The sequence below is a fragment of the Tursiops truncatus genome, chromosome 5 (assembly GCF_011762595.2).
Source record: "Tursiops truncatus isolate mTurTru1 chromosome 5, mTurTru1.mat.Y, whole genome shotgun sequence".
Classification (NCBI taxonomy): domain Eukaryota; kingdom Metazoa; phylum Chordata; class Mammalia; order Artiodactyla; family Delphinidae; genus Tursiops; species Tursiops truncatus.
The window spans coordinates 105,559,852-105,581,495 of record NC_047038.1 but is presented as its reverse complement, the minus strand read 5'-3'; the positions used below and the strand labels follow the sequence as shown (position 1 = coordinate 105,581,495).

At 40.4% G+C, this 21,644-nt stretch overlaps 1 protein-coding gene across 12 annotated transcripts in view; it reads left to right on the top strand.

Annotated features, from left to right (window-relative positions):
- Positions 1 to 21,644, top strand: part of TMEM131L (transmembrane 131 like) — a 171,282-nt gene that overhangs the window by 107,409 nt on the left and 42,229 nt on the right. For all 12 annotated transcript variants that reach the window (XM_073805480.1, XM_073805478.1, XM_033857249.2 and 9 more), the window contains 10 exons: positions 4,779 to 4,856; positions 5,056 to 5,209; positions 6,815 to 6,873; positions 7,190 to 7,298; positions 8,913 to 9,003; positions 9,516 to 9,669; positions 10,229 to 10,399; positions 11,706 to 11,775; positions 12,846 to 12,963; positions 21,125 to 21,266. In XM_073805480.1, coding sequence (XP_073661581.1) covers positions 4,779 to 4,856; positions 5,056 to 5,209; positions 6,815 to 6,873; positions 7,190 to 7,298; positions 8,913 to 9,003; positions 9,516 to 9,669; positions 10,229 to 10,399; positions 11,706 to 11,775; positions 12,846 to 12,963; positions 21,125 to 21,266 — 1,146 coding nt within the window. The remainder of the gene's footprint in view (positions 1 to 4,778; positions 4,857 to 5,055; positions 5,210 to 6,814; positions 6,874 to 7,189; positions 7,299 to 8,912; positions 9,004 to 9,515; positions 9,670 to 10,228; positions 10,400 to 11,705; positions 11,776 to 12,845; positions 12,964 to 21,124; positions 21,267 to 21,644) is intronic.

Sequence of the window (21,644 nt, the reverse complement as noted above, 5' to 3'; positions counted from 1 at the left end):
AAGTGAATCAGCTTCATTGTACACATATCCCCTCCCTCTTGGACCTCCCTCCCACCCCACCCCCCATCCCACCTGTCTAGGTCGTCACAGAGCACTGAGCTGAGCTTCCTGTGCTTTATGGCTTGTTCCCACTAGCTGTCTATTTTATGCATGGTAGTGTATATATGTCTGTCCTAATCTCCCAATTCATCCCACCCTCCTCCTCCCCCACTGTGTCCACATGTCTGTTCTCTATGTCTGCATCTCTATTCCTCCCCTGGAAATAGGTTCATCTGTACCATTTTTCTAGATTCCACATATATGCGTTAATATACGGTACTTGTTTTTCTCTTTCTGGCTCACCTCACTCTGTATGACAGACTATAGGTCCATCCATATGTCTACAAGTGACCCAATTTCGTTCCTTTTCATGGCTAATATTCAACCCTTTTTCCCTTAAAACAAATAAAAACAACTCATTTCAGCCAGTTCTTAGGGTTTTACAAATATTTTCGTGAGTGGGTCTGATATCGTTTCAGTGGTTACAGATCTGATATTGTTTCAGTGATTACAGATCTGAGAACCAGAAGGTTAGTGGTAGTGGTGAGGGCTGAAACACAACTGATGGTTAATATTAGGGTGAAGCAACCGAACTCAGCTGAGCCTGTCTGTTATGCAGGAGACGCTAAATTAGGAGTTCAGTTAAAGAGTGTGAGTGTTGTGCAGAAGGGACCCAGGAAAGCACTCATTTTATACAAAATGCTTTGCTGTATAGAATGTATTGTGTGTAGCACCATATGTGTGGGCCACTGGCTGGAATGGTCACGTGGCTTATGTGGGCTCTGTGTTCCTGAGACACACGTGGGTATAAGAGACTTACCTTTGTAAGCGCCTCTACAATTTAGCATTCAGAATTGTGAAAGGGAAGAAAAATGAGAAGGAGAACTCTCAGGTTGGGATATATCTAAGTAATTTTTTTTATATTTCATACATTATGTTCCTGAAATGAATGGTTTTCATATGTGATCAGTACTGGGAACATCATAATTTCATATCTGTTGTTCATTCTCTCTGGATTAATGCATTATAGACTCTCATATACTCTTGTCAGGTTATGGTTTACTCTTGTTAGTGAAAGTCATCTGAAATGACTTAGAACTTTGTCTATCATTTTCTTTCCTGTTTAATTGCACACAGACCCCCAGAATCACACTCTGCCCCTGGCCTGGTACACAAAGACCAATTTTTTAGCAAGTAGAGGAAGGTGATTTTTTTTCTCTTTCATCCCATTCCCTAAATTCATACTTCTTCTCCACAAAATATATGCCATACAAAAGAAGTCTTAACAGGGCTATTTTCTGGACTGTTACATTATCTCCTGGTATGGTTTTCTAAGACATATTTTCATGCTGAAGAATTTTTAGGCTTTTAAGTACCTAGGAGAAATAGACTTGGCCTGTTCAGATTTACTTGGAAAAAATACTGATGACTTATGTTAAAAGAACTGCTGTTTTGGTTTTTTTTTTCTGTTTTTCTACTAACTAAACTTCGGACCTTTGATAAGTCATTTAACCCCTCCAAACCACATCTCTTCCCATCTTCTAAAATAGTATCATACACTTATGTGAAAACTACTTAGGGGACTTCCCTGGCGGTCCAGTGGTTGAGACTTCGCTTCCCAGTGCAGGAGGTACAGGTTCGATCCCTGATCAAGGAGCTGGGATCCCACATGCCTCAGGGAACAGAAGCAATATTGTAACAAATTCAATAAAGACTTTAAAAATGGTCCACATCAAAAAAAAAAAATATCGTAAAAAAAACTACTAAGGAATTATTGTTTCTTTTAGCTGTCAAATTTAGGAATTAATTTATTAAAATAATGTGCGAGGTTTCAAAAGTAGAGAAGTAGGTTTTTGTTTGTTTTTCTTTTATAATCTGCCCAGGCACACTTCTGCATAAGGGGTCGAAACAAATGTCAAAACAGCTGGGGTCCTTTCAGAGGTAATTTGTAATCCCAGTGTGCCTGTGGTTGCCCCAGGTGGCTCATGTTTTGGTTATAGTTTCTGATTTTAAGTCGAGATTGCAATACTTTTGTTCTTTTGGGAGAGAAAGACATGAACATTTAAATTTCTCTTTGAGAAAAACCAGCATGCTTCAAGGGCCGTTTGGAGGTGTAGGAACTCCCCCTGGTGGGAGTCTGAAATATGTTGTACAGCAAACGAAACAATGTTGCAGTTTATTTTTGTTATGTTTTCAGCTAACAGAAGAATCTTACTTAACATGGTAAATTATAAATTCATTCGTAGTAAATTATAAATTTGTCACCAAGAATGACAAAATATTGGGCTTTAAATCACATCAAATCACTGTGCAGATAGGATTTTTAATCATGTTCAAAGTCATAATTTTGAACTTTAACATAATTTCAACATGTGAAGGAGTATTTTAGGCAAGAAAATTGCCTTGTCAGGTTAAGACCTATAGTTAAATTGTTGGCAGGCTGGATTTGGCCTACCGGCATAGCGAGTTGACCCCTGATCCTTCAGGTGTTTGTTAGGAATAAAGGGGAGTGAACAGATCCAGGGGCTGCTGAGGAGGTCCAGTCAGCACACCTGGGGTCTGGGTCTGTTTGCTGGAGCTGAGTGAGGGAGGCGCAGTGAGGTTGGTTTCCAGGTTTCTGGCTTAAACCACTTTATGAGTAACGAGACCCACAGCAAGGACCTGGCTCTCTGGGCGTGGGTGAGGATTCAGAGGGGCGCCCAGCCGCCGGTTCCCTGTGTGGGTGTGCGGAGAGGCCTGCGCTGCTGAGATGAACGTGGGGGGCTTCAGCGTGTCGCAGACCCCCCGCGGGAGAGAGGGAAGGGGGCCGAGGTGGAATCTGGAGTGAGTAACAGCTGGCGCCCGAGGAGGAACAGCCAGCGAAGCAGGAGCCTAAGAGGACGGAGGAACACCGAGAGAAGGCGACATGGCAGAGAAGTGTTGGGCCAAAGAGGTTTCTATCAGGTTTGGATACGAGGGGGTCACTTATAACTTTGATTAACACAGCTTCAGGGAGTAGTGGGCTTTCTTTGTGTATGTCTTTAATGTGGGACCTGCTCACAGAAAAACATATTCGAAGATCTAGCTCTTCTTTAAGATTTGAGGTTCAGTTTACAGGTGGTATTACTCTAAGTCTAACTGATACTAGCAATTACTTTTTTTTTTAAACGTTTCTTTTTTAAAACATTATTTATTTATTTATTTATTTATTTTTGGCTGTGTTGGGTCTTTGTTGCTGCACGCGGGCTTTCTCTAGTTGTGGTGAGCAGGGGCTACTCTTCGTTGCTGCACGCGCACCTCTTATTGCAGAGCACGGGCTCTAGGTGCACAGGCTTCAGTAGTTGTGGCACGCGGCCTCAGTAGTTGTGGCTCATGGGCCCTAGAGCGCAGGCTCAGTAGTTGTGGCGCACGGGCTTAGTTGCTCCACGGCATGTGGGATCTTCCCGGACCACGGATCGAACCTGTGTCCTCTGCGTTGGCAGGCAGATTCTTATCCACTGCGCCGCCAGGGAAACCTGCACTTACTTTTTAAAAGAGCCTTTGGTTAATGTTTGGTCCTATTTACAAGCTTGGTTAAACCCCCTAACTAATTTTTACTACACTTTAAAATGTAATGTGAAAAAAAAAAAAAAAGTAATGTGCTCTGGTCCCGCGGCATCTGTGGGTGAATAGATCCAGGACCCCCCTCGGATACCACACTCCAAGGAGGCTCAAGTTCCTTCCGGTCTGCATCCATGGAACAGAGGATCAACTGTGTTTTGTTCTTGTTTTGTACTTTAATTGCTGAATGACAATTGAAGTGGTTAAGCATGTGTTTTTATATAATGTACTTAGGTAGTTCTTATAAATCTAACAAATTAAACGTAATTGTGGTGATTCCACGTAAAACGAAAGTCAGCCGAGGATTTGGGGGATGCCTTCTTACCTTGCTGAGATTTTCGGGTGTTCCGACTGTGACTGCCAAGCCAAGTGCCTTGATTATAACCACTATGCGAGACACGTCACACTGAACAGAAGGGGAAATCTCACAGCGGAGATCCTTTAGACTCACGTGCTGCACTACCTGACTTCTCTGTGTATTCGCCGTCTGCTGCCCCCGCCCTCCCACCCAAATGGCTGTATCCCTGGATTGACTTTGCATTTCTTTGTCTTCACAATATGTCGATATCATCCCATGTGGCTGTTAAGATCTTTGAACTTTATGAAATTCTGCAGTCTTTGCGTATACTTTTGTCTCTTCCATCCACGTCTCTTCCACACGTGAAAAATGATAGCCAGTTGAATTTTGGGCATCTCTTGTGGTTTTCTCATAGCGTCTAAGCTCACTCTACAGATGGGAGGCAGACATCAGAACCGTTGATTGGCTCTTACTGGGTGAACCTACTTTAAAATAAGAGCAGACTCCTACGTTGGAACAAAATATTTGAAAAGTATAAGAAATGCCAAACGACAGTGTTCCTGTGTATATTTAGAACATATTTGTCTGCTTATTGCCATAATAGGAATTTTCATGTTGCCCAAGGGAGAGCTTATGATTTCCATTAGATGTAAGCTCAGTGACAGAAAAGATTTTTCTCTGTTTTATTCACTATTGTATTTCCAGTAAATTGAATTTTACCTAGCATTTAGCAGACGTTCAAATATATGGTGAATGAATGAAGAAATGTCCTTTCTGAATAAATGATAGATTGTTTATTACTGACAGTAGATTGTGCCTTTTGCTTCCTTTTAATTTTTTCTCCCCTTTTTTCTGCTTTTAGGCAGAAACCACTAACACTAGCCTCTTGCAAGTGCAACTGGAATGCAGTTTACATAATAAAGTGTGTCAGCAACTAAAGGTAAAATAAAAAATTTAGTGTTTTCTTCCTGCCTTCCTTCCTGCCTCTTTGCTTAGAAATAAAAAATAAAACAGCATATTCTGTTCTCAGAAATGCACATGCCCTTACCTTAAGTGCTTTTTTCCCTGTGAAGTTCAAAACGAAAAAATTCAGATGATATTTTTGAGTTTTTCCTTTTTCTCCATCCCTCCGATCTCAGAGTTGCTATGTGGAATCAGACGATGTTTTACGGCTACAAATGAGCATAATTGTAACAATGGAAAACGCCTCGAAAGAATTTGAAGAAAACACACAAGATTTGTTAGATCATCTCTCTATTATTTATGTAGCTACAGATAAATCTGAGACCTCAGGTAAGGTGGAATCTTTAAACTTTTCTGTTACAACATATTTTGATTAACCTGTGTCATCATTCTATATCATTTACTTATAGATCGTATCATTGCAATCCAAGACAGAGAGCCTTTGCTTTCATTATTAGCACAGTGTAGTAGTAACTGGTTCTCAATCTGCACCCGCTAGTAAGGCTGTATTATTTTGGGGTAAATTAAGTGGCAATGGACTTCCCTGGTGGCGCAGTGGTTAAGAATCTGCCTGCCAGTGCAGGGGACACGGGTTTGAGCCCTGGTCCGGGAAGATCCCACGTGCCGCGGAGCAACTAAGCCTGTGTGCCACAGGCTGAGCCTGCGTGCCACACCTAATGAAGCCCATGCACCTAGAGCCCATACTTTGCGACAAGAGAAGCCACCGCAATGAGAAGCCCATGCACCGCAACGAAGAGTAGCCCCCACTAACCGCAACTAGAGAAAGCCCGCGTGCAGCAACAAAATAAATAAACAAACAAACAAATAAATAAATAATAAATTAAGTGGCAACGGCAAACCATTCTGTGTTTCCCTGGGAAGAATTTTTCTTGGCGTTCTGAAGATAGTAAACTAATTAAATGGGCACGACAATCTAATATAAATATTCACGAAGTATTTGAAGTCTTGTGTCTCTTGTTTCTGTTTTACTGATTTGCAGAAGCTCAGTTGACCAAATCATGCTGTTTATATTTCTAATAGTTGGTTGTCTGCTGCTTATTCCTGGATGCCTGGTCAGTAAGAGTAGTGTGAGTTTCAGTGTTCATTTCTGTGAACTTTATCTTTGAAATTGTGTGTCCTACTTACCAAAAATAACCTAGTTTATCAGTTTAAGTTTCTGAGAGATTTTGTAGGAGACACGTATGATCCGTGTGATTTATCATGTAGGGTTTGCTCTTATCCATTGGTTATCAAGACTGTTCTGGTAAGTGAGAGTGTGTGTGTATGTACACACATATACACATTCAGAGAAAGAAAGGGTACCAAAATACAGTTTTAAATTGGCAGTCTTAATTGTTGGTCAAACATTGTTTACTTTCCAGTCCTCAGAATTGGCTGTAGTAGGCATGGGTCAGCAGGAGAGCTTTCCTGTCCTTGGGTTCATAGTTTCTGGTGATTCCCAGAATGGCCAGGTAGACATCAGTGTAGAGAAGACTCCTGTCCCATGGGGAGCACTTCTGTTGGTGAGGATTAAAGGGAAGCCTGCATTTTGAGATCCAGGGTTTTATTTTTCCCAAGTGTGGTTGTCAAATAAGGAAACGAGGGGCTGTCTAATCAGTAGGAGACCTTAACTTTATTTGAAGCTGTCCAGTTGGTTAGTTTCATCCAGGGGAGTAGTACTATGACCCTAAACTCAGACTTTTTCCACTGGTAGTTCATCATTTAGAGAACCTGTGTTGACAGGTCAATCTTTTTGCCAAGGTCCTTTTTCTTGTGACTTAATCAACAGAAAATAGCTCCTCACTTCAATTTTGTTGAAAAGTGAGTTACTTTTTTTTATAGAGATGTGTAATGTGATGGTTTAACTACTATATTAAGGTGTGAGGATGAGATGGCCCTTTCTTCTAACCTCATTGCACTGATTCTTTTGGACAGATGATTCGGCAGTGAACATGTATATACTGCATTCAGGAAACAGCCTTCTATGGATACAGGTAATTGTAAATACTTTCATAAAGTGTACTTTAAACTTACAAGTGTGTATTTAATTGCAGAATTGCAGAATTGTGAAGATTTTGGAGAAAACACTTGTATCTATTATTTTTTGCTTTCATTTAAACCCATTCTCCCTTGCTCGAGCCCATATTTGGACGAAGGTTGTCAGCACCCCTTCGTACCATCACAGGCACATCTGCTGAGCAGTTGTTCTGTATGCCGGTCTGAGCTACTTAGTCATTTTAACAGGGTTGATTCAAACTGTATCAGTCTTCTCCAGCTAAGAGCGGTACTGTGGATTGTTTTTTGTTACAGGATGTACATCATTTCTCACAGAGAGATGCCCTGTCTCTGCAGTTTGAACCAGTACTCCTACCTACTTCCACAACAAACTTTACAAAAATTGCCTCTTTTACTTGCAAAGGTACGGATTTTAAAAATATTGGAGATTGTCTCTTTATTTTCATTATCCAGTTGTTATGCCTGCAGTTCTTTCTGTGAAATGACTCACAACTACAGCGTAGGCAAGGCTTTAGGAAGTGAATGGACTCGGTTTCAATTCCACAGACTTAACAGTTATAAGAGGTAGCGTGATGGAAGAAGTGATGGTGATGCTGCTCTTATTCTGCCCCATGTGCAGGATTTTGAGTTTATAGATCGTAATTCAGTTGGTGATTTGAAAGACCAGGTTGTATATGAGTCTGATGGACATACTGCTTTCACAGAGAGGTTGAGCTGCCCCAGGTTTGTTTCTTTGTGTAGAAATCAATGCAGAATGTCTAGCGAGTATAAACCCAATCCTATCTTCAGGGTCTTACTTATAGTTCAAAAGATTTCTGTAAAGAAATGCATTTTAAACATAAGAAAACAAGCACCACCTCACTTACACTGAAAGAAATGTTAACTTAAAGCAATACATGAGGTATAATTTATGACTTAGATCTATGAAGGTCAAACAGAATGTTAATATTCTGTGTTGGTAATGATTAGGAAGAAAAAAACCCTCATATTTTTGACATGGGTATACATTGATACAGCCTTTTTGGGAGGGAAAATTGGCAGTCTCTGTGAAAATTGAAGATGTGCCTATGTGCTCTCTGATCCTTAATTCTACTTCTAGAAGGTTATCTAGAGATACACTTTAGATGTTCAAAACTGTAACATAGGAATATGCATTGTTTGCGGCAGCATAACAGTATAAGCCTCCACTGACAGAGAATTGTAGTTCATCCCCGGGGGCGGGGGGGCTAGCGTCTGCAGGTGTTAAGAAGCATACGTGGGCGTGCAGTATCAGCAGTGTCGTTCTTCTAAGGGTATCTGTGTATTTGTATATGTTAGAGCACCTGGAAGGATGCTTGGGAGTCTGTTGGCAGTTGTTTCCTTTGTCTAAGGTAATGGGGAAGTCAGGGGGAAAGGTAGACTTTTATTTTCACATCTTTTTGTTAGTGTTTGAAGTTTGGGGGGAACCATATATATAGCTAAAAGAAAAAAAAGAGTTGGGTATTAGTATCAGAGTCAAGAATTCAGTACCAGTGTTTTGATGTCCTGCCATGGCTCAAGGAATGCTTGAAAGTGACTTGATACCTCAGCAGTGTTTTGCAGCGCGGGCCCACTTTGGCTGTGATCTCCTCCGTGCTCTCAGGTTGAGCTGCTCCTTTCTCACTCACACCTCTACCACGCCTCTTCACTGTTCACTTTTGTCATCTCTGCAGACCTAAGGACTTGCCTCTTACTTAAGATCTTTGTAAAAGGAGAGCCACAAAGCGTTGACTGTGTTCCCCCCGCTCCCCCCGCCAAAGAAGAAATGAGAGGTTGCTTTAGGAAAGAGGGGTGGGTAGGTAGACACCACGTTCTCCGTAACTTCCTGGGCACGCAGCCAGGAAGGCGGAAAGATAGTGTTCAAGAAAGGATTTTATTGGAGCCAGAAGAGTGAAGGAACTAAAACATTACAAATAAAACATTTATCTTGTTTTTGTTTGGGCATAATGAAAGAAAAGATACTGATACTTCACATTTATTTCCTCCTACCTCTAAACAGCTCCATCCTGTGACAGTGGGATGAGAGAAGACAGGAAGAAAAAAAACACTCCGACACTAAAAGCGTGCCTCTCCTCTCCTGTGTCTCAAGGGTGGGTGAATTTCGCTTTCTCTGGTATTGAGTGGTTCCCCTCCACCCCCTCCATCTAGAGATGATTTAAAAATATAACGGAGACTTGCATGATTCTGTCTCTGGACTTGCCTTCCCTACATTAGCACAGCTAGTAGGAAGGAAAGGGTGGTTTGCAGGATGGGAGGGAAGAAGCTGAATGACGGAGGTTGTGGATCAGATCCAGGCCAGGCGGCCACATGTGGGAGAAGGAAGAAGTACTCCTGCACAGTTTCTGAGTTACATTTGGGTCCTGGTTTTGCCTGGTGGCCTCTGTGAGCCATCCTGGTCCTGGCTCCATTGCACCCTCTGGCCTTCAGATGCTCCACTCGTGGGCAGGAAGGTTGAAGAAGGCAACTTGTCTGGTCCTTGCCAGTACTTACATTTGTTCTCTGACATGTTATGTGGCTACTATTTTTGCAGTTAGAGGCTCATTCGCACGCTAACAGCTGTTGTACACACAGGGCTGATGGCATGCATGTCCTGTGTTCACAGGTATTTTCGAATGGACTCTTCTGCCACCCAGTTTCACATAGAGACTCATGAGAACACATCGGGGCTTTGGTCAATGTGGTACCTCAACCATTTTGACCGTGGTGTTGTATTGAATGATGTGTTTGTTTCCAAGGAGACCAAGCGTGTTTTAAAGGTACACATGGTATTTTTATCCAAGTTTAGCCTATTTTAAGATTTGTTTAGTGTCAAATACTATGAAACTGATATTTACAGAATCTTACTTTCACTTATGAATTTTAAAGCAAGTGTTTCTTTTAACGTTTTCAGAATTACATTTAGGCTCTCTTTATTTTTTTCAAACTATTGTTCAAGGAGCTCAAAGGGACCAGGATACATCTTTTAGAGATATTTGCTGTTACCATTATTTAAAAATATTATAAATTATAATGTATTCTAAAAAGATTATATTTAGTAAAAAGAAGCCTGGTTCATGATACAATACTAGGTTTTTGTAAAAGACTGCCTATGAACATTTCAAGATTACTTTTGTGAAATTTAAAAACAGTTGCATGCTAAATATTAAGTGAAACCTATCATTTATATAAAAATATTTCAATATTGGACCTGGAAATAACTGAGTAAAATTGTATTTCTCAAAGTATAGAAGAACTTTAGTATCACACATTATAATGATTTTAATCATAATTAGCGTTAGTTAGGAAAGTAATTTCTCTTACTTCTTTTCTTTTTAGATTCTGAATTTCACTGGCCCTTTATTTCTACCTCCAGGCTGTTGGAAAATATTTTCTTTGAAACTTGCCGTTAAAGACTTTGCCATAAATCTATTCACCCGTGTATTTTTGACTACAAACGTAGGTGCTGTTTTTGCAGTACCTCTACAGATTTACTTGGCGCCGACCAAGGTATTGTTTACACAGTACATATGTGTTATAATTTTTGTAGTAATTATTGTTTCTTTTTATTAACTTATCTTACGGTGCTTGGACTTTATTGAGCTCATGTTTTTTAAGGCTGCCTAAGAAATTGAAGGATATTACCCGGCCAGTCTTAGATGATAAATTGTTCAGATACAGAAATCTTTATTTGAAAAGAGTTTCTATTTCTCATAAAGTGATATGAGGTAATTTTCAAATGAAATAAGGCATTACAGGTCGATAGATCTCATTTTCACTTATTTCCAAAATGTATGGAGCAAGGAATATGTGCTTGCTGTAGCAAACACAGTTGAGCTTTTAGAACAAACTTGCAATGACTTCAAATAAACTAAATCATTAAATGTTTTATTTAGACCTCTGGTAACTGGCTCCCAGCTGCTCATAATCCTTGAATTTCCTTAGCGGGCCAAATCTAAAGCCTGAAAGGGTTCACAATTAAGAAAATGCTTTCTAAAATCTGGGTAAATTGTATTTAATCTAGATCTTATCTTAAACATGCCTCATTTTTTCTTAATGTTTATTTCTTTTCATTTAGTTACTGTTATTGCTTCTTTTTGATCCAAGCTCTTCTGTATAATGCTGGGTTCTAATTTTCCACTATGAGACATTCATGCAACCATCTTTATGATTTTTCTCACTTACTAGCGTTGGTGTTTCATAGATAGAAGTGCCTCACGTTTAGCTAAAAGCTTAAAGATAGGGCTTCTAAAATTGCGCTAAACAAAATATAAGGTTAATTTCATTCATCCATATTTTGAGCAGGGGAGGTTTCTTGGAAATTTCCTTTTCCCATCAAAGGATGCATACTGGAAGCGTGACTGGGAGGGAGCAGGCAGGCTGCAGGAATGTGTGGAAGCAGCAGGTCTGCTTGCCGGGCCTAGGAAGTGCGACATTCATTTAAATGTCCTGAGTAGCTTAGGAGTTACTATGGATTAGAGTACAGTTTGTTACAAACCCTACTAAGAATGTCCTGAGACTAATTTAATCCTGACTTCAGAAGGCAGCTTGGTGTCTGTCAGGCCCAAGGGGTGTGTGTCACTGTGGGCACTGATTATTGCACAGAATCCACTGTAGTGACCCTGCCTGTGATAGACAGTTAGAGCTCTCGTTCAAGGAGAAAGGAAGCCAAGAAACCCCTTTCTAGCAGTCTGGCTTCTGGACAAAGGGAAGTTCGCTGCGGTGGAGGCCAACGTCTGCTACGCATTTGAGTGCATTAGGATTTTTGTGTTTAGTGTTGTGTTGTAAGTTATTCATATATTACTTTTCAATCTAGGAAGGGAGTCTGGGTTTTGAAGTGATAGCACATTGTGGCATGCATTATTTCATGGGAAAATCAAAAGCGGGTAAGTATTTTGCCCTTAGGCTTTTTGTAGAACTCTAGTTTGGGATTGGGTGGGAAGTAGTGAGGAAAATCGTATTTGTAGATGGAATAATTAGTCCTATTAACGTCATTGCATCATATTCTGTTCTTTAAGAGCATGATCATTAATAGAACGACTTGAAATTGTTAAGAATCCTCCAGAAACATCCGAGTGCTTGTGTAATTAAAGCCCCCTGAAGTCTTAGCCTCTACTTTTGTAAGGGATTTTTTTCAGACACGTTATTTGATCATCATAGCAACCTCGTTGCCAGGAACAATTGGAAGATTCTGGTTCTTTTATAAAAGGGCTGACTAGAAGTTAGTAAAAAAATAATTTGGAATTGTGTTTGAAGACTCTAGTACAGGAGCATAAACATCGCATAGGGAGCGCTAGTTGTTGTCTGAGCCTGAGGGCCAGAGTGTTGACAGAGAAAGCTGTTCCTGGTTTTCTTCCTGCTTTTTGACTTATTAAAATATGTAATCTAAGGACAGTGTTATAGCACAGAGATTTCCTTTGGGAGATTCCCACTTTTCCGCCCTGATAATGCTCTTTAGCACAGACAAGACAGAACAGATAAGTAGAGAGGGCAAGGTGAGCCGGAGACCAGCTTACAAATGTAAACACGCACCTTCTCTAGACTGAGCCCTGCTCTGGGCTTGCTGTTTGCGCATCAGCATTCTGCCTAATAACCCGGCTTAGATGATGACTAGCACTTACGTGGAAGCAGTTTAGCCTTTTAGGTATAAAGCTGTTAAACATGGTCCGAGTATGATTTTTAACTTGTTTCAGACTGTATTCATGAGCCATGTGTCTTTTATGTTATTACCTTCACATAATTCGATTTAGTTTTGTTTTATACGTTTCTTTGATTTGATATATCATTTGCCATTGAGTTAGAGGGACTTTTAGTAGAGCAATCCGAGGACAGGGGGGCATTGATCACTTTACCGTCCTCTCAGTTTGAGAAGTTTTAACCCTCAGCCCTTGGCATTATTTACTAAGTGAATTGTGTTTTCCGTACATCTAAATAGTACATCTGATTTAACTTGTAGAAAATCCTAACTGGGAAGGGAGCCTTTCTCTGGATTGGTCTACCTGGGATGTGGATTCCGAACTTGCAAATACACTGTATGAAAGATGGAAGAAATTAAAAAATGGTGACGTCTGCAAGTATGTTTTCACCTCTCTTTGTTCAGCACTGGGGAGACATTGTGACATAATACTTTATTGAAATTTCAACACCGAATTTTTAATATCTAGCCTTTTATTTTGACAAATTTCAAACCTCAGAAGATTTGAAAAGTATAGTATGGTAAATATTCAAATATTCCCAATCAATCTAGACTCACTAGTTGTTTACATTTTTACCACTTTTGCTTTTTTCTCTCTCTCTACGTCTGTATCTATGTGCACATACATACATTTTCTTTTTGCTGAGTCATTTGAAAGTAAGCTGTAGACATCATGATACTTCAACCCTCAGTACTTTATTAGGAAAGACATTCTTTTCGAAGGAGAACGTTCTCCTCCATATAACTACACTGCCATTACATACCCAGCAAACTTAACACTGATGCAATTATGTGAGCTGATATACCGTCTAGATTCACATTTCCCTAGTTGACCCCAAAATATCCATTATAGCTGTCTTTTTCTTTTTCCTTTTTTTTTTTTAACATCTTTATTGGAGTATAATTGCTTTACAATGTTGTGTTAGTTTCTGCCGTAGAACAAAATGAATCAGCTATATGTATACATATATCCTCATATCCCCTCCCTCTTGCATCTCCCTCCCACCCTCCCTATCCCACCCCTCTAAGTGGTCACAGAGCACCGAGCTGATCTCCCTGTGCTATGCAGCTGCTTCCTACTAGATATCTGTTTTACCTTTGGTGGTGTATATATGTCCATGCCACTCTCTCATTTCGTCCCAGCTTACCCTTCTCCCTCCCCGTGTCCTCAAATCCATTCTCTTTGTCTGCGTCTTTATTTCTGTCCCACCCCTGGGTTCTTCAGAATCTTTTTTATGTTTTTTAGATTCCATATATATGTGTTAGCATATGGTATTTGTTTTTCTTTTTCTGACTTACTTCACTCTGTATGACAGACTCTAGGTCCATCCACCTCACTACAAATAACTCAATTTCATTTCTTTTTATGGCTGAGTCATATTCCATTGTACATATGTACCACATCTTCTTTATCCATTCATCTGTCGATGGATACTCAGGTTGCTTCCATGTCCTGGCTATTGTAAATAGTGCTGCAATGAACATTGAGGTGCATGTGTCTTTTTGAATTATGGTTTTCTCAGGGTATATGCCCAGTAGTGGGATTGCTGGGTCATACGGTAGTTCTATTTTTAGTTTTTGAAAGAACCTCCATACTGTTCTCCATAGTGGCTGTATCAATTTACATTCCCTCCAACAGTGCAAGAGGGTTCCCTTTTCTCCACACCCTCTCCAGCATTTCTTGATTGTAGATTTTTTGATGATGGCCATTCTGACTGGTGTGAGGTGATACCTCATTGTAGTTCTGATTTGCATTTCTCTAATGATTAGTGATGTTGAGCATTCTTTCATGTGTTTGTTGGCAATCTGTATATCTTCTTCGGAGAAATGTCTATTTAGATCTTCTGCCCATTTTTGGATTGGGTTGTTTGTTTTTTTGATATTGAGCTGCATGAGCTGCTTATATATTTTGGAGATTAATCCTTTGTCAGTTGCTTCATTTGAAAATATTTTCTCCCATTCTGAGGGATGTCTTTTGGTCTTGTTTATGGTTTCCTTTGCTGTGCAAAAGCTTTGAAGTTTCATTAGGTCCTGTTTGTTTATTTTTGGTTTTATTTCCATTTCTCTAGGAGGTGAGTCAAAAGGATCTTGTTGTGATTTATGTCATAGAGTGTTCTGCCTATGTTTTCCTCTAAGAGTTTGATAGTTTCTGGCCTTACATTTAGGTCTTTAATCCATTTTGAGTTTATTTTTGTGTACGGTGTTAGGGAGTGTTCTAATTTCATTCTTTTACTTGTAGCTGTCCAGTTTTCCCAGCACCACTTACTGAACAGGCTGTTTTTTCTCCATTGCATATTCTTGCCTCCTTTATCAAAGATAAGGTGACCATATGTGTGTGGGTTTATCTCTGGTCTTTCTATCCTGTTCCATTTACCTATATTTCTGTTTTTGTGCCTGTACCATACTGTCTTGATTACTGTAGCTTTGTAGTATAGTCTGAAGTCAGGGAGCCTGATTCCTCCAGCTCCGTTTTTCTTTCTCAAGATTGCTTTAGTTCTTTGGGGCCTTTTGTGTTTCCATACGAACTGTGAAATTTTTTGTTCTAGTTCTGTGAAAAATGCCATTGGTAGTTTGATAGGGTTTGCATTGAATCTGTAGATTGCTTTGGGTAGTATAATCATTTTCACAATGTTGATTCTTCCAATCCAGGAACATGGTATATCTCTCCATCTGTTTGTATTGGCTTTAATTTCTTTCATCAGTGTCTTATAGTTTTCTGCATACAGGTCTTTTGTCTCCTTAGGTAGGTTTATTCCTAGGTATTTTATTCTTTTTGTTGCAGCGGTAAATGGGAGTGTTTCCTTAATTTCTTTTTCATATTTTTCATCATTACTGTATAGGAATGCAAGAAATTTCTATGCACTATTTTGTATCCTGCTACTTTACCAAATTCATTGAGTAGCTCGAGTAGCTCTAGTAGTTTTCTGGTAGCATCTTTAGGATTCTATAGTATAGTATCATGTCATCTGCAGACAGTGACAGTTTTACTTCTTCTTTTCAGATTTGGATTCCTTTTATTTCTTTTTTTTCTCTGATTGCTATGACTAAAACTTCCAATACTATGTTGAATAATAACGGTGAGAGTAGGCAACCTTGTCTTGTTCCTGATCTTAGAGGAAATGGTTTCAGTTTTTCACCACTGAGAACAATGTTGGTTGTGGGTTTGTCAAATATGGCCTTTATTATGTTGAAGTAGGTTCCCTCTATGCCTACTTTCTGTAGAGTTTTTTTTTATCATAAATAGGTGTTGAATTTTGTCAAAAGCTTTTTCTGCATCTATTGAGATTATCATATAGTTTTTATCCTTCAGTTTCTTAATTTGGTGTATCTCATTGATTGATTTGCATATATTGAAGAATCCTTGCATTCCTGGGATAAACCCCACTTGATGATAGTGTATGATCCTTTTAATGTGCTGTTGGATTCTGTTTGGTAGTATTTTGTTGAGGGTTTTTGCATCTGTGTTCATCAGTGATATTGGCCTATAGTTTTCTCTTTTTGTGACATCTTTGTCTGGTTTCGGTATCAGGGTCATGGTGGCCTCGTAGAATGGGTTTGGGAGTGTTCCTCCCTCTGCTATATTTTGGAAAAGTTTGAGAAGGATAGGTGTTATTAGCTCTTCTCTAAATGTTTGATAGAATTCGCCTGTGAAGCCGTCTGGTCTTAGGCTTTTGTTTGTTGGAAGATTTTTAATCACACTTCCAATTTCAGTGCTTGTTATTGGTCTGTTTATATTTTCTATTCCTTCCTGGTTCAGTCTCAGAAGGTTGTGCTTTTCTAAGAATTTGTCCATTTCTTCCAGGTTGTCCATTTTATTGGCATATAGTTCCTTGTAGTAATCTCTCATGATCCTTTGTATTTCTGCAGAATCAGTTGTTACTTCTCTTTTTTCATTTCTAATTCTGTTTAATTGAATTTTCTCCCTTTTTTTCTTGATGAGTCTGGCTAATAATTGTTTATCAATTTTGTTTATCTTCTCAAAGCACCAGCTTTTAGTTTTATTGATCTTTGCTATCATTTCCTTCATTTCTTTTTCATTTATTTCTGATCTGATCTTTATGATTTCTTTCCTTCTGCTAACTTTGGGTTTTTTTGGTTCTTTCTCTAATTGCTTTAGTTGTAAGTGTAGGTTGTTTGAGATTTTTCTTATTTCTTGAGGTAGGATTGTAGTGCTATAAACTTCCCCCTTAGAACTGCTTTTGCTGCATCCCATAGGTTTTGGGTCATTGTGTTTTCATTGTCATTTGTTTCTAGGTATTTTTCTATTTCTCTTTGATTTCTTCAGTGATCTCTTGGTTATTTATTAGTGTACTGTTTAGCCTCCATGTGTTTGTATTTTTAACAGTTTTTGTCCTGTAATTGATATCTAGTTTCATAGTATTGTGGTCAGAAAAGATACTTGTTACACTTTAAATTTTCTTAGATTTACCCAGGCTTGATTTGTGACACAAGATATAATCTATCCTGGAGAATGTTCCATGAGCACTTGAGAAGAAAGTGTAGTATATATTTTTTGGATGGAATGTCCTATAAATATCAAGTCCATCTTGTTTAATGTGTCATTTAAAGCTTGTGTTTCCTTATTTATTTTCATTGTGGATGATCTGTCCATTGGTGAAAGTGGGCTGTTCAAGTCGCCTACTACGATTGTATTACTGTTGATTTCCCCTTTTATGGCTGTTAGCATTTGCCATATGTATTGAGGTGCTCCTGTGTTGGGTGCATAAATATTTACAGTTGTTATATCTTTTTCTTGGATTGATCCCTTGATCACTATCTAGTGTCCTTCTTTGTCTCTTGTAATAGTCTTTATTTTAAAGTCTGTTTTGTCTGATACGAGAATTGCTACTCGAGCTTTCTTTAGCTTTCCATGTGCCTGGAATATTTTTTTCCAGCCCCTAACTTTCAGTCTTTATGTGTCCCTAGGTCTGAAGTGGGTGTCTTGTAGACAGCATATATACGGGTCTTGTTTTTGTATCCATTCAGCCAGTTTGTGTCTTTTGGTGGGAGCATTTAATCCATTTACATTTAAGGTAGTTATCGATATATATGTTCCTATTACCATTTTCTTAATTGTTTGTTATTGTAGGTCCTTTCCTTCTCCTGTGTTTCCTGCCTAGAGAAGTTCCTTTAGCATTTGTTGTAAAGCTGGTTTGGTGGTGCTGAATTCTCTTAGCTTTTGCTTGTCTGTAAAGGTTTTAATTTCTCCGTCCAATCTGAGTGAGATCCTTGCTGAGTAGAGTAATCTTGGTTGTAGGTTTTTTCCTTTCATCACTTTAGGTATGTGCTGACACCCCCTACTGGCTTGCAGAGTTTCTGCTGAAAGATCAGCTGTTAACCTTATGGGGATTCTTAGACCCTTTCTTCTTCTCTTCTTCTCCTGGGACCCCTGCAATTCGAATGTTAGTGCGTTTAATGTTGTCCCAGAGGTCTCTGAGACTGTCCTCAATTCTTTTCTTTCTTTTTTCTGCTCTGCGGTAGTTATTTCCACTATTTTATCTTCCAGGTCACTTATCCATTCTTCTGCCTCAGTTATTCTGCTATTGATTCCTTCTAGAGTATTTTTAATTTCATTTATTGTGTTGTTCATCATTGTTTGCTCTTTAGTTCTTCTAGGTCCTTGTTAAATGTTTCTTGTATTTTCTCCATTCTATTTCCAAGATTTTGGATCATCTTCACTATCATTATTCTGAATTCTTTTTCGGGTAGACTGCCTATTTCCTCTTCACTTGTTTGGTCTGGTGGGTTTTTACCTTGCTCCTTCATCTGCTGCATATTTCTCTGTCTTCTCATTTTGTTTAACTTATTGTGTTTGGGGTCTCCTTTTTGCAGGCTGCAGGTTTGTAGTTCCCATTGTTTCTGGTGTCTGCCCCCAGTGGGTGAGGTTGGTTCAGTGGGATGTGTAGACTTCCTGGTGGAGGGGACTGGTGCCTGTGTTCTGGTGGGTGGGGCTGGATCTTGTCTTTCTGGTGGGCAGGACTGCGTCTGGTGGTGTATTTTGGGGTGTCTGTGAACTTAGTATGATTTTAGGCAGCCTCTCTGTGTTCCTATCTTACTAGTTGTTGACATGGGGCATCCAGCACTGGAGCTTGCTGGCCATTAGGTGGAGCTGGGTCTTAGCACTGAGACGGAGATCTCTGGGAGAGCTCATGCCAATTGATATTACATGGGTCCAGGAGGTCTCTGGTGGTCCAGTGTCCTGAACTTGGCTCTCCCACCTCAGAGGCTCAGGCTTGACACCAGGCCAGAGCACCAAGACCCTGTCAGCTACATGGCTCAGAAGAAAAGGGAGACAAAAGAAAGAAAAGAATAAATAAATAATTTCAAAAATTATTAAAATCAAAAATAAAAATAATAAAAAGAAAAGTAGAGAATAACCAAACCAATAAACAAATCCCCCAGTGTTAACAAGTGCTAAAAACTATAGTAAGATAAGCATAAAAATCAGAAACAAATCAGTCACAGACTGCCAACCCCAACTCTACAATTGCTCGCGAAGTCCACTGCCTCAACTTCGGGATGATTCGCTGTCTATTCAGGTGTTCCACAGATGCAGGGTACATCAAGTTGATTGGGGGGATTTAATCCGCTGCTCCTGAGGCTGCTGGAAGAGATTTCCCTTTCTCTTCTTTGTTTGCACAACTCCTGGGGTTCAGCTTTGATTTTGGCCCTGCCCCTGCTTATAGGTCACCCTCAGGCATCTGTTCCTGCCCAGACAGGATGGGGATAAAGCAGTGGTTGATTAGGGGGCTCTTGCTCATTCAGGCCGGGGGTGGGGAGGGAGGAGTATAGTAGTTATACTTCGAACACGGGATGAGCCTGCGGTGGTACAGGCTGACGTGACGTTGCAACAGCCTGAGGCGTACTGTGTGTTCTCCCAGGGAACTTATCTCTGGATCACGGGACCCTGGCAGTGGCGGGCTTCACAGGCTCCTGGCGGGGTGTGGATAGTGACCTGCACTTGCACGCAGAATTTTTTGTGGCAGCAGCAGCAGTGTTAGCGGTTCATGCCCATCTCTAGGGTCCGAGCTGATAGCCACGGCTCATGCCCATCTCTGGAGCTCGTTTAGGCGGTTACCTGAATCTCCTCTCCTCACGCACCCCCAAAACAATGGTCTCTTGCCTCTGAGGCAGGTCCAGACTTTTTCCTGGACTCCCTCCCGGCTACTTGTGGCACAGTAGCCCCCTTCAGGCTGTGTTCACGCAGCCAACCTCAGTCCTCTCCCTGGGATCTGACCGAAGCCGGAGCCTCAGCTCCCAGCCCCCATGTGCCCCGGCGGGTGAGCAGACAAGCGTCTCGAGCTGGTGAGTGCTGGTTGGTACCGATCCTCTGTGTGGGAATCTCTCCACTTTGCCCTCTGCACCCCTGTTGCTGCGCTCCCCTCCATGGCTCTGAAGCTTCCCCCCCTGCCCACACCCCATCTCCGCCAGTGAAGGGGCTTCCTAGTGTGTGGAAACCTTTCCTCCTTCACAGCTCCCTCCCACTGGTGCAGGTCCCATCCCTATTCTTTTGTCTCTGTTTTTTTTCTTTTTTCTTTTGCCCTACCCAGGTACGTGGGGGGTTTCTTGCCTTTTGGGAGGTCTGAGGTCTTCTGCCAGCGTTCAGTAGGTGTTCTGTAGGAGCAGTTCCACGTGTAGATGTAGTTTTGATGTATTTGTGGGGAGGAAGGTGATCTCCACGTCCTACTCTTCTGCCATCTTGAAGGTCCCTCCTCTCTTTTTCCTTTTTTAAAATCCAGAGTCCATTCAAGGACCATGCATTGCATTTGGTTGTCATGTTTCCTTAATTTTCTTCAGACTAGTGTCTGCACTTTTTTTCGTCTTTCATAGTGTCAGTGTTTTAAAGCGTCCTAGCCAGTTGTCTTACAGAACATTCAACACGTTGGATTTTTTGGGGGTTGCTTCTTCAAGTTTACATTCCTGTTGAGCATTTCGGGGAAGAGTACTAATTACTTGGTCGGTGTTGTGTCCTTATCATTTCATCACCTGAGGGAGGGACATAAATGTCAATTTGTCCCATTATTGACATTGCTCAGTTGAATCATTGGACTCTCTCCATTGTAGATAGTTTTCCTTTTGCAATTAATACGTAATATGTGCTATGATAATTCAAGACCATGTACATTTCCTGTTCCCTAAGAATGTTTCACCCCATGATTTTGGCATCCATTGATAATCCTTGCCTGGGATCAGTTGTTGAATGGATGGCTGCAAAAATGGTGATGTTTCTAATTATTTTGTTCATTCTACACTCTTTTTGAGCATCACTATGGATTCTTTGGTCCTTACCACCATTATTATTTTTGATGCTGACTTGTCCCAGATTTGCCTGATCGGAGCGCTGTGTGCCAGTCATTCTTTGAGCACTTCCTTGCTCTCTAGTAAAACAGGACCTTCCAGGATCATCTTGTAGTTTGTGTCACCCAGGCCCCAAATAAATCATTTTTTTCCAAGATCCCCTTGTTCCTCTTAGTGGAAGTGATTTCCTTTTTTTCTGTCAAAATTATTTTTCATAATTTCTTTGTTTACGAATTACACAGGAGGAACGTTTTAGGCATGACTCGGTTTGCCCACTCGAAGAAATCCAAGGAGTCCGAACCCTTTGCTCTCTTCCTGCCTCGCTTGATCCCGGAGGCTGGCCTCGTGATAAACTTCAGTGCCACCGCCCTGAGGAACAGCGTGGTGAGAGTCCTGCGTCTTTTCATCTCTTCATTTCACCCCAGCTCTTGGGTTTTTATGTTATCAGAGTATCGCCACCTTGAGATACTGTTTTAGAACCAAAATTAGTTGAAATTAAGTGACGCACGTATGCCATTCAGTGCTTTTAGGAGGGAGGTGTCAGAAGAACAAAGTAAGGGGTAAAACTCGTGAACAGACTGAAAGTGCTTAAAACAAACACGTTTTATGAAGTCTGTATTCAGTTCAGAATCTATCAGCTAAGAAAGTATTCAACTGCAACAACAGAGAACATCCTGACTAACACGGGCTTCAGTAGGAGTGAGTGAGTTTGAAGTTCAGAGGGGAGAGGAGTTGACTGGGTGATCGTTCGTGGTTAGATGC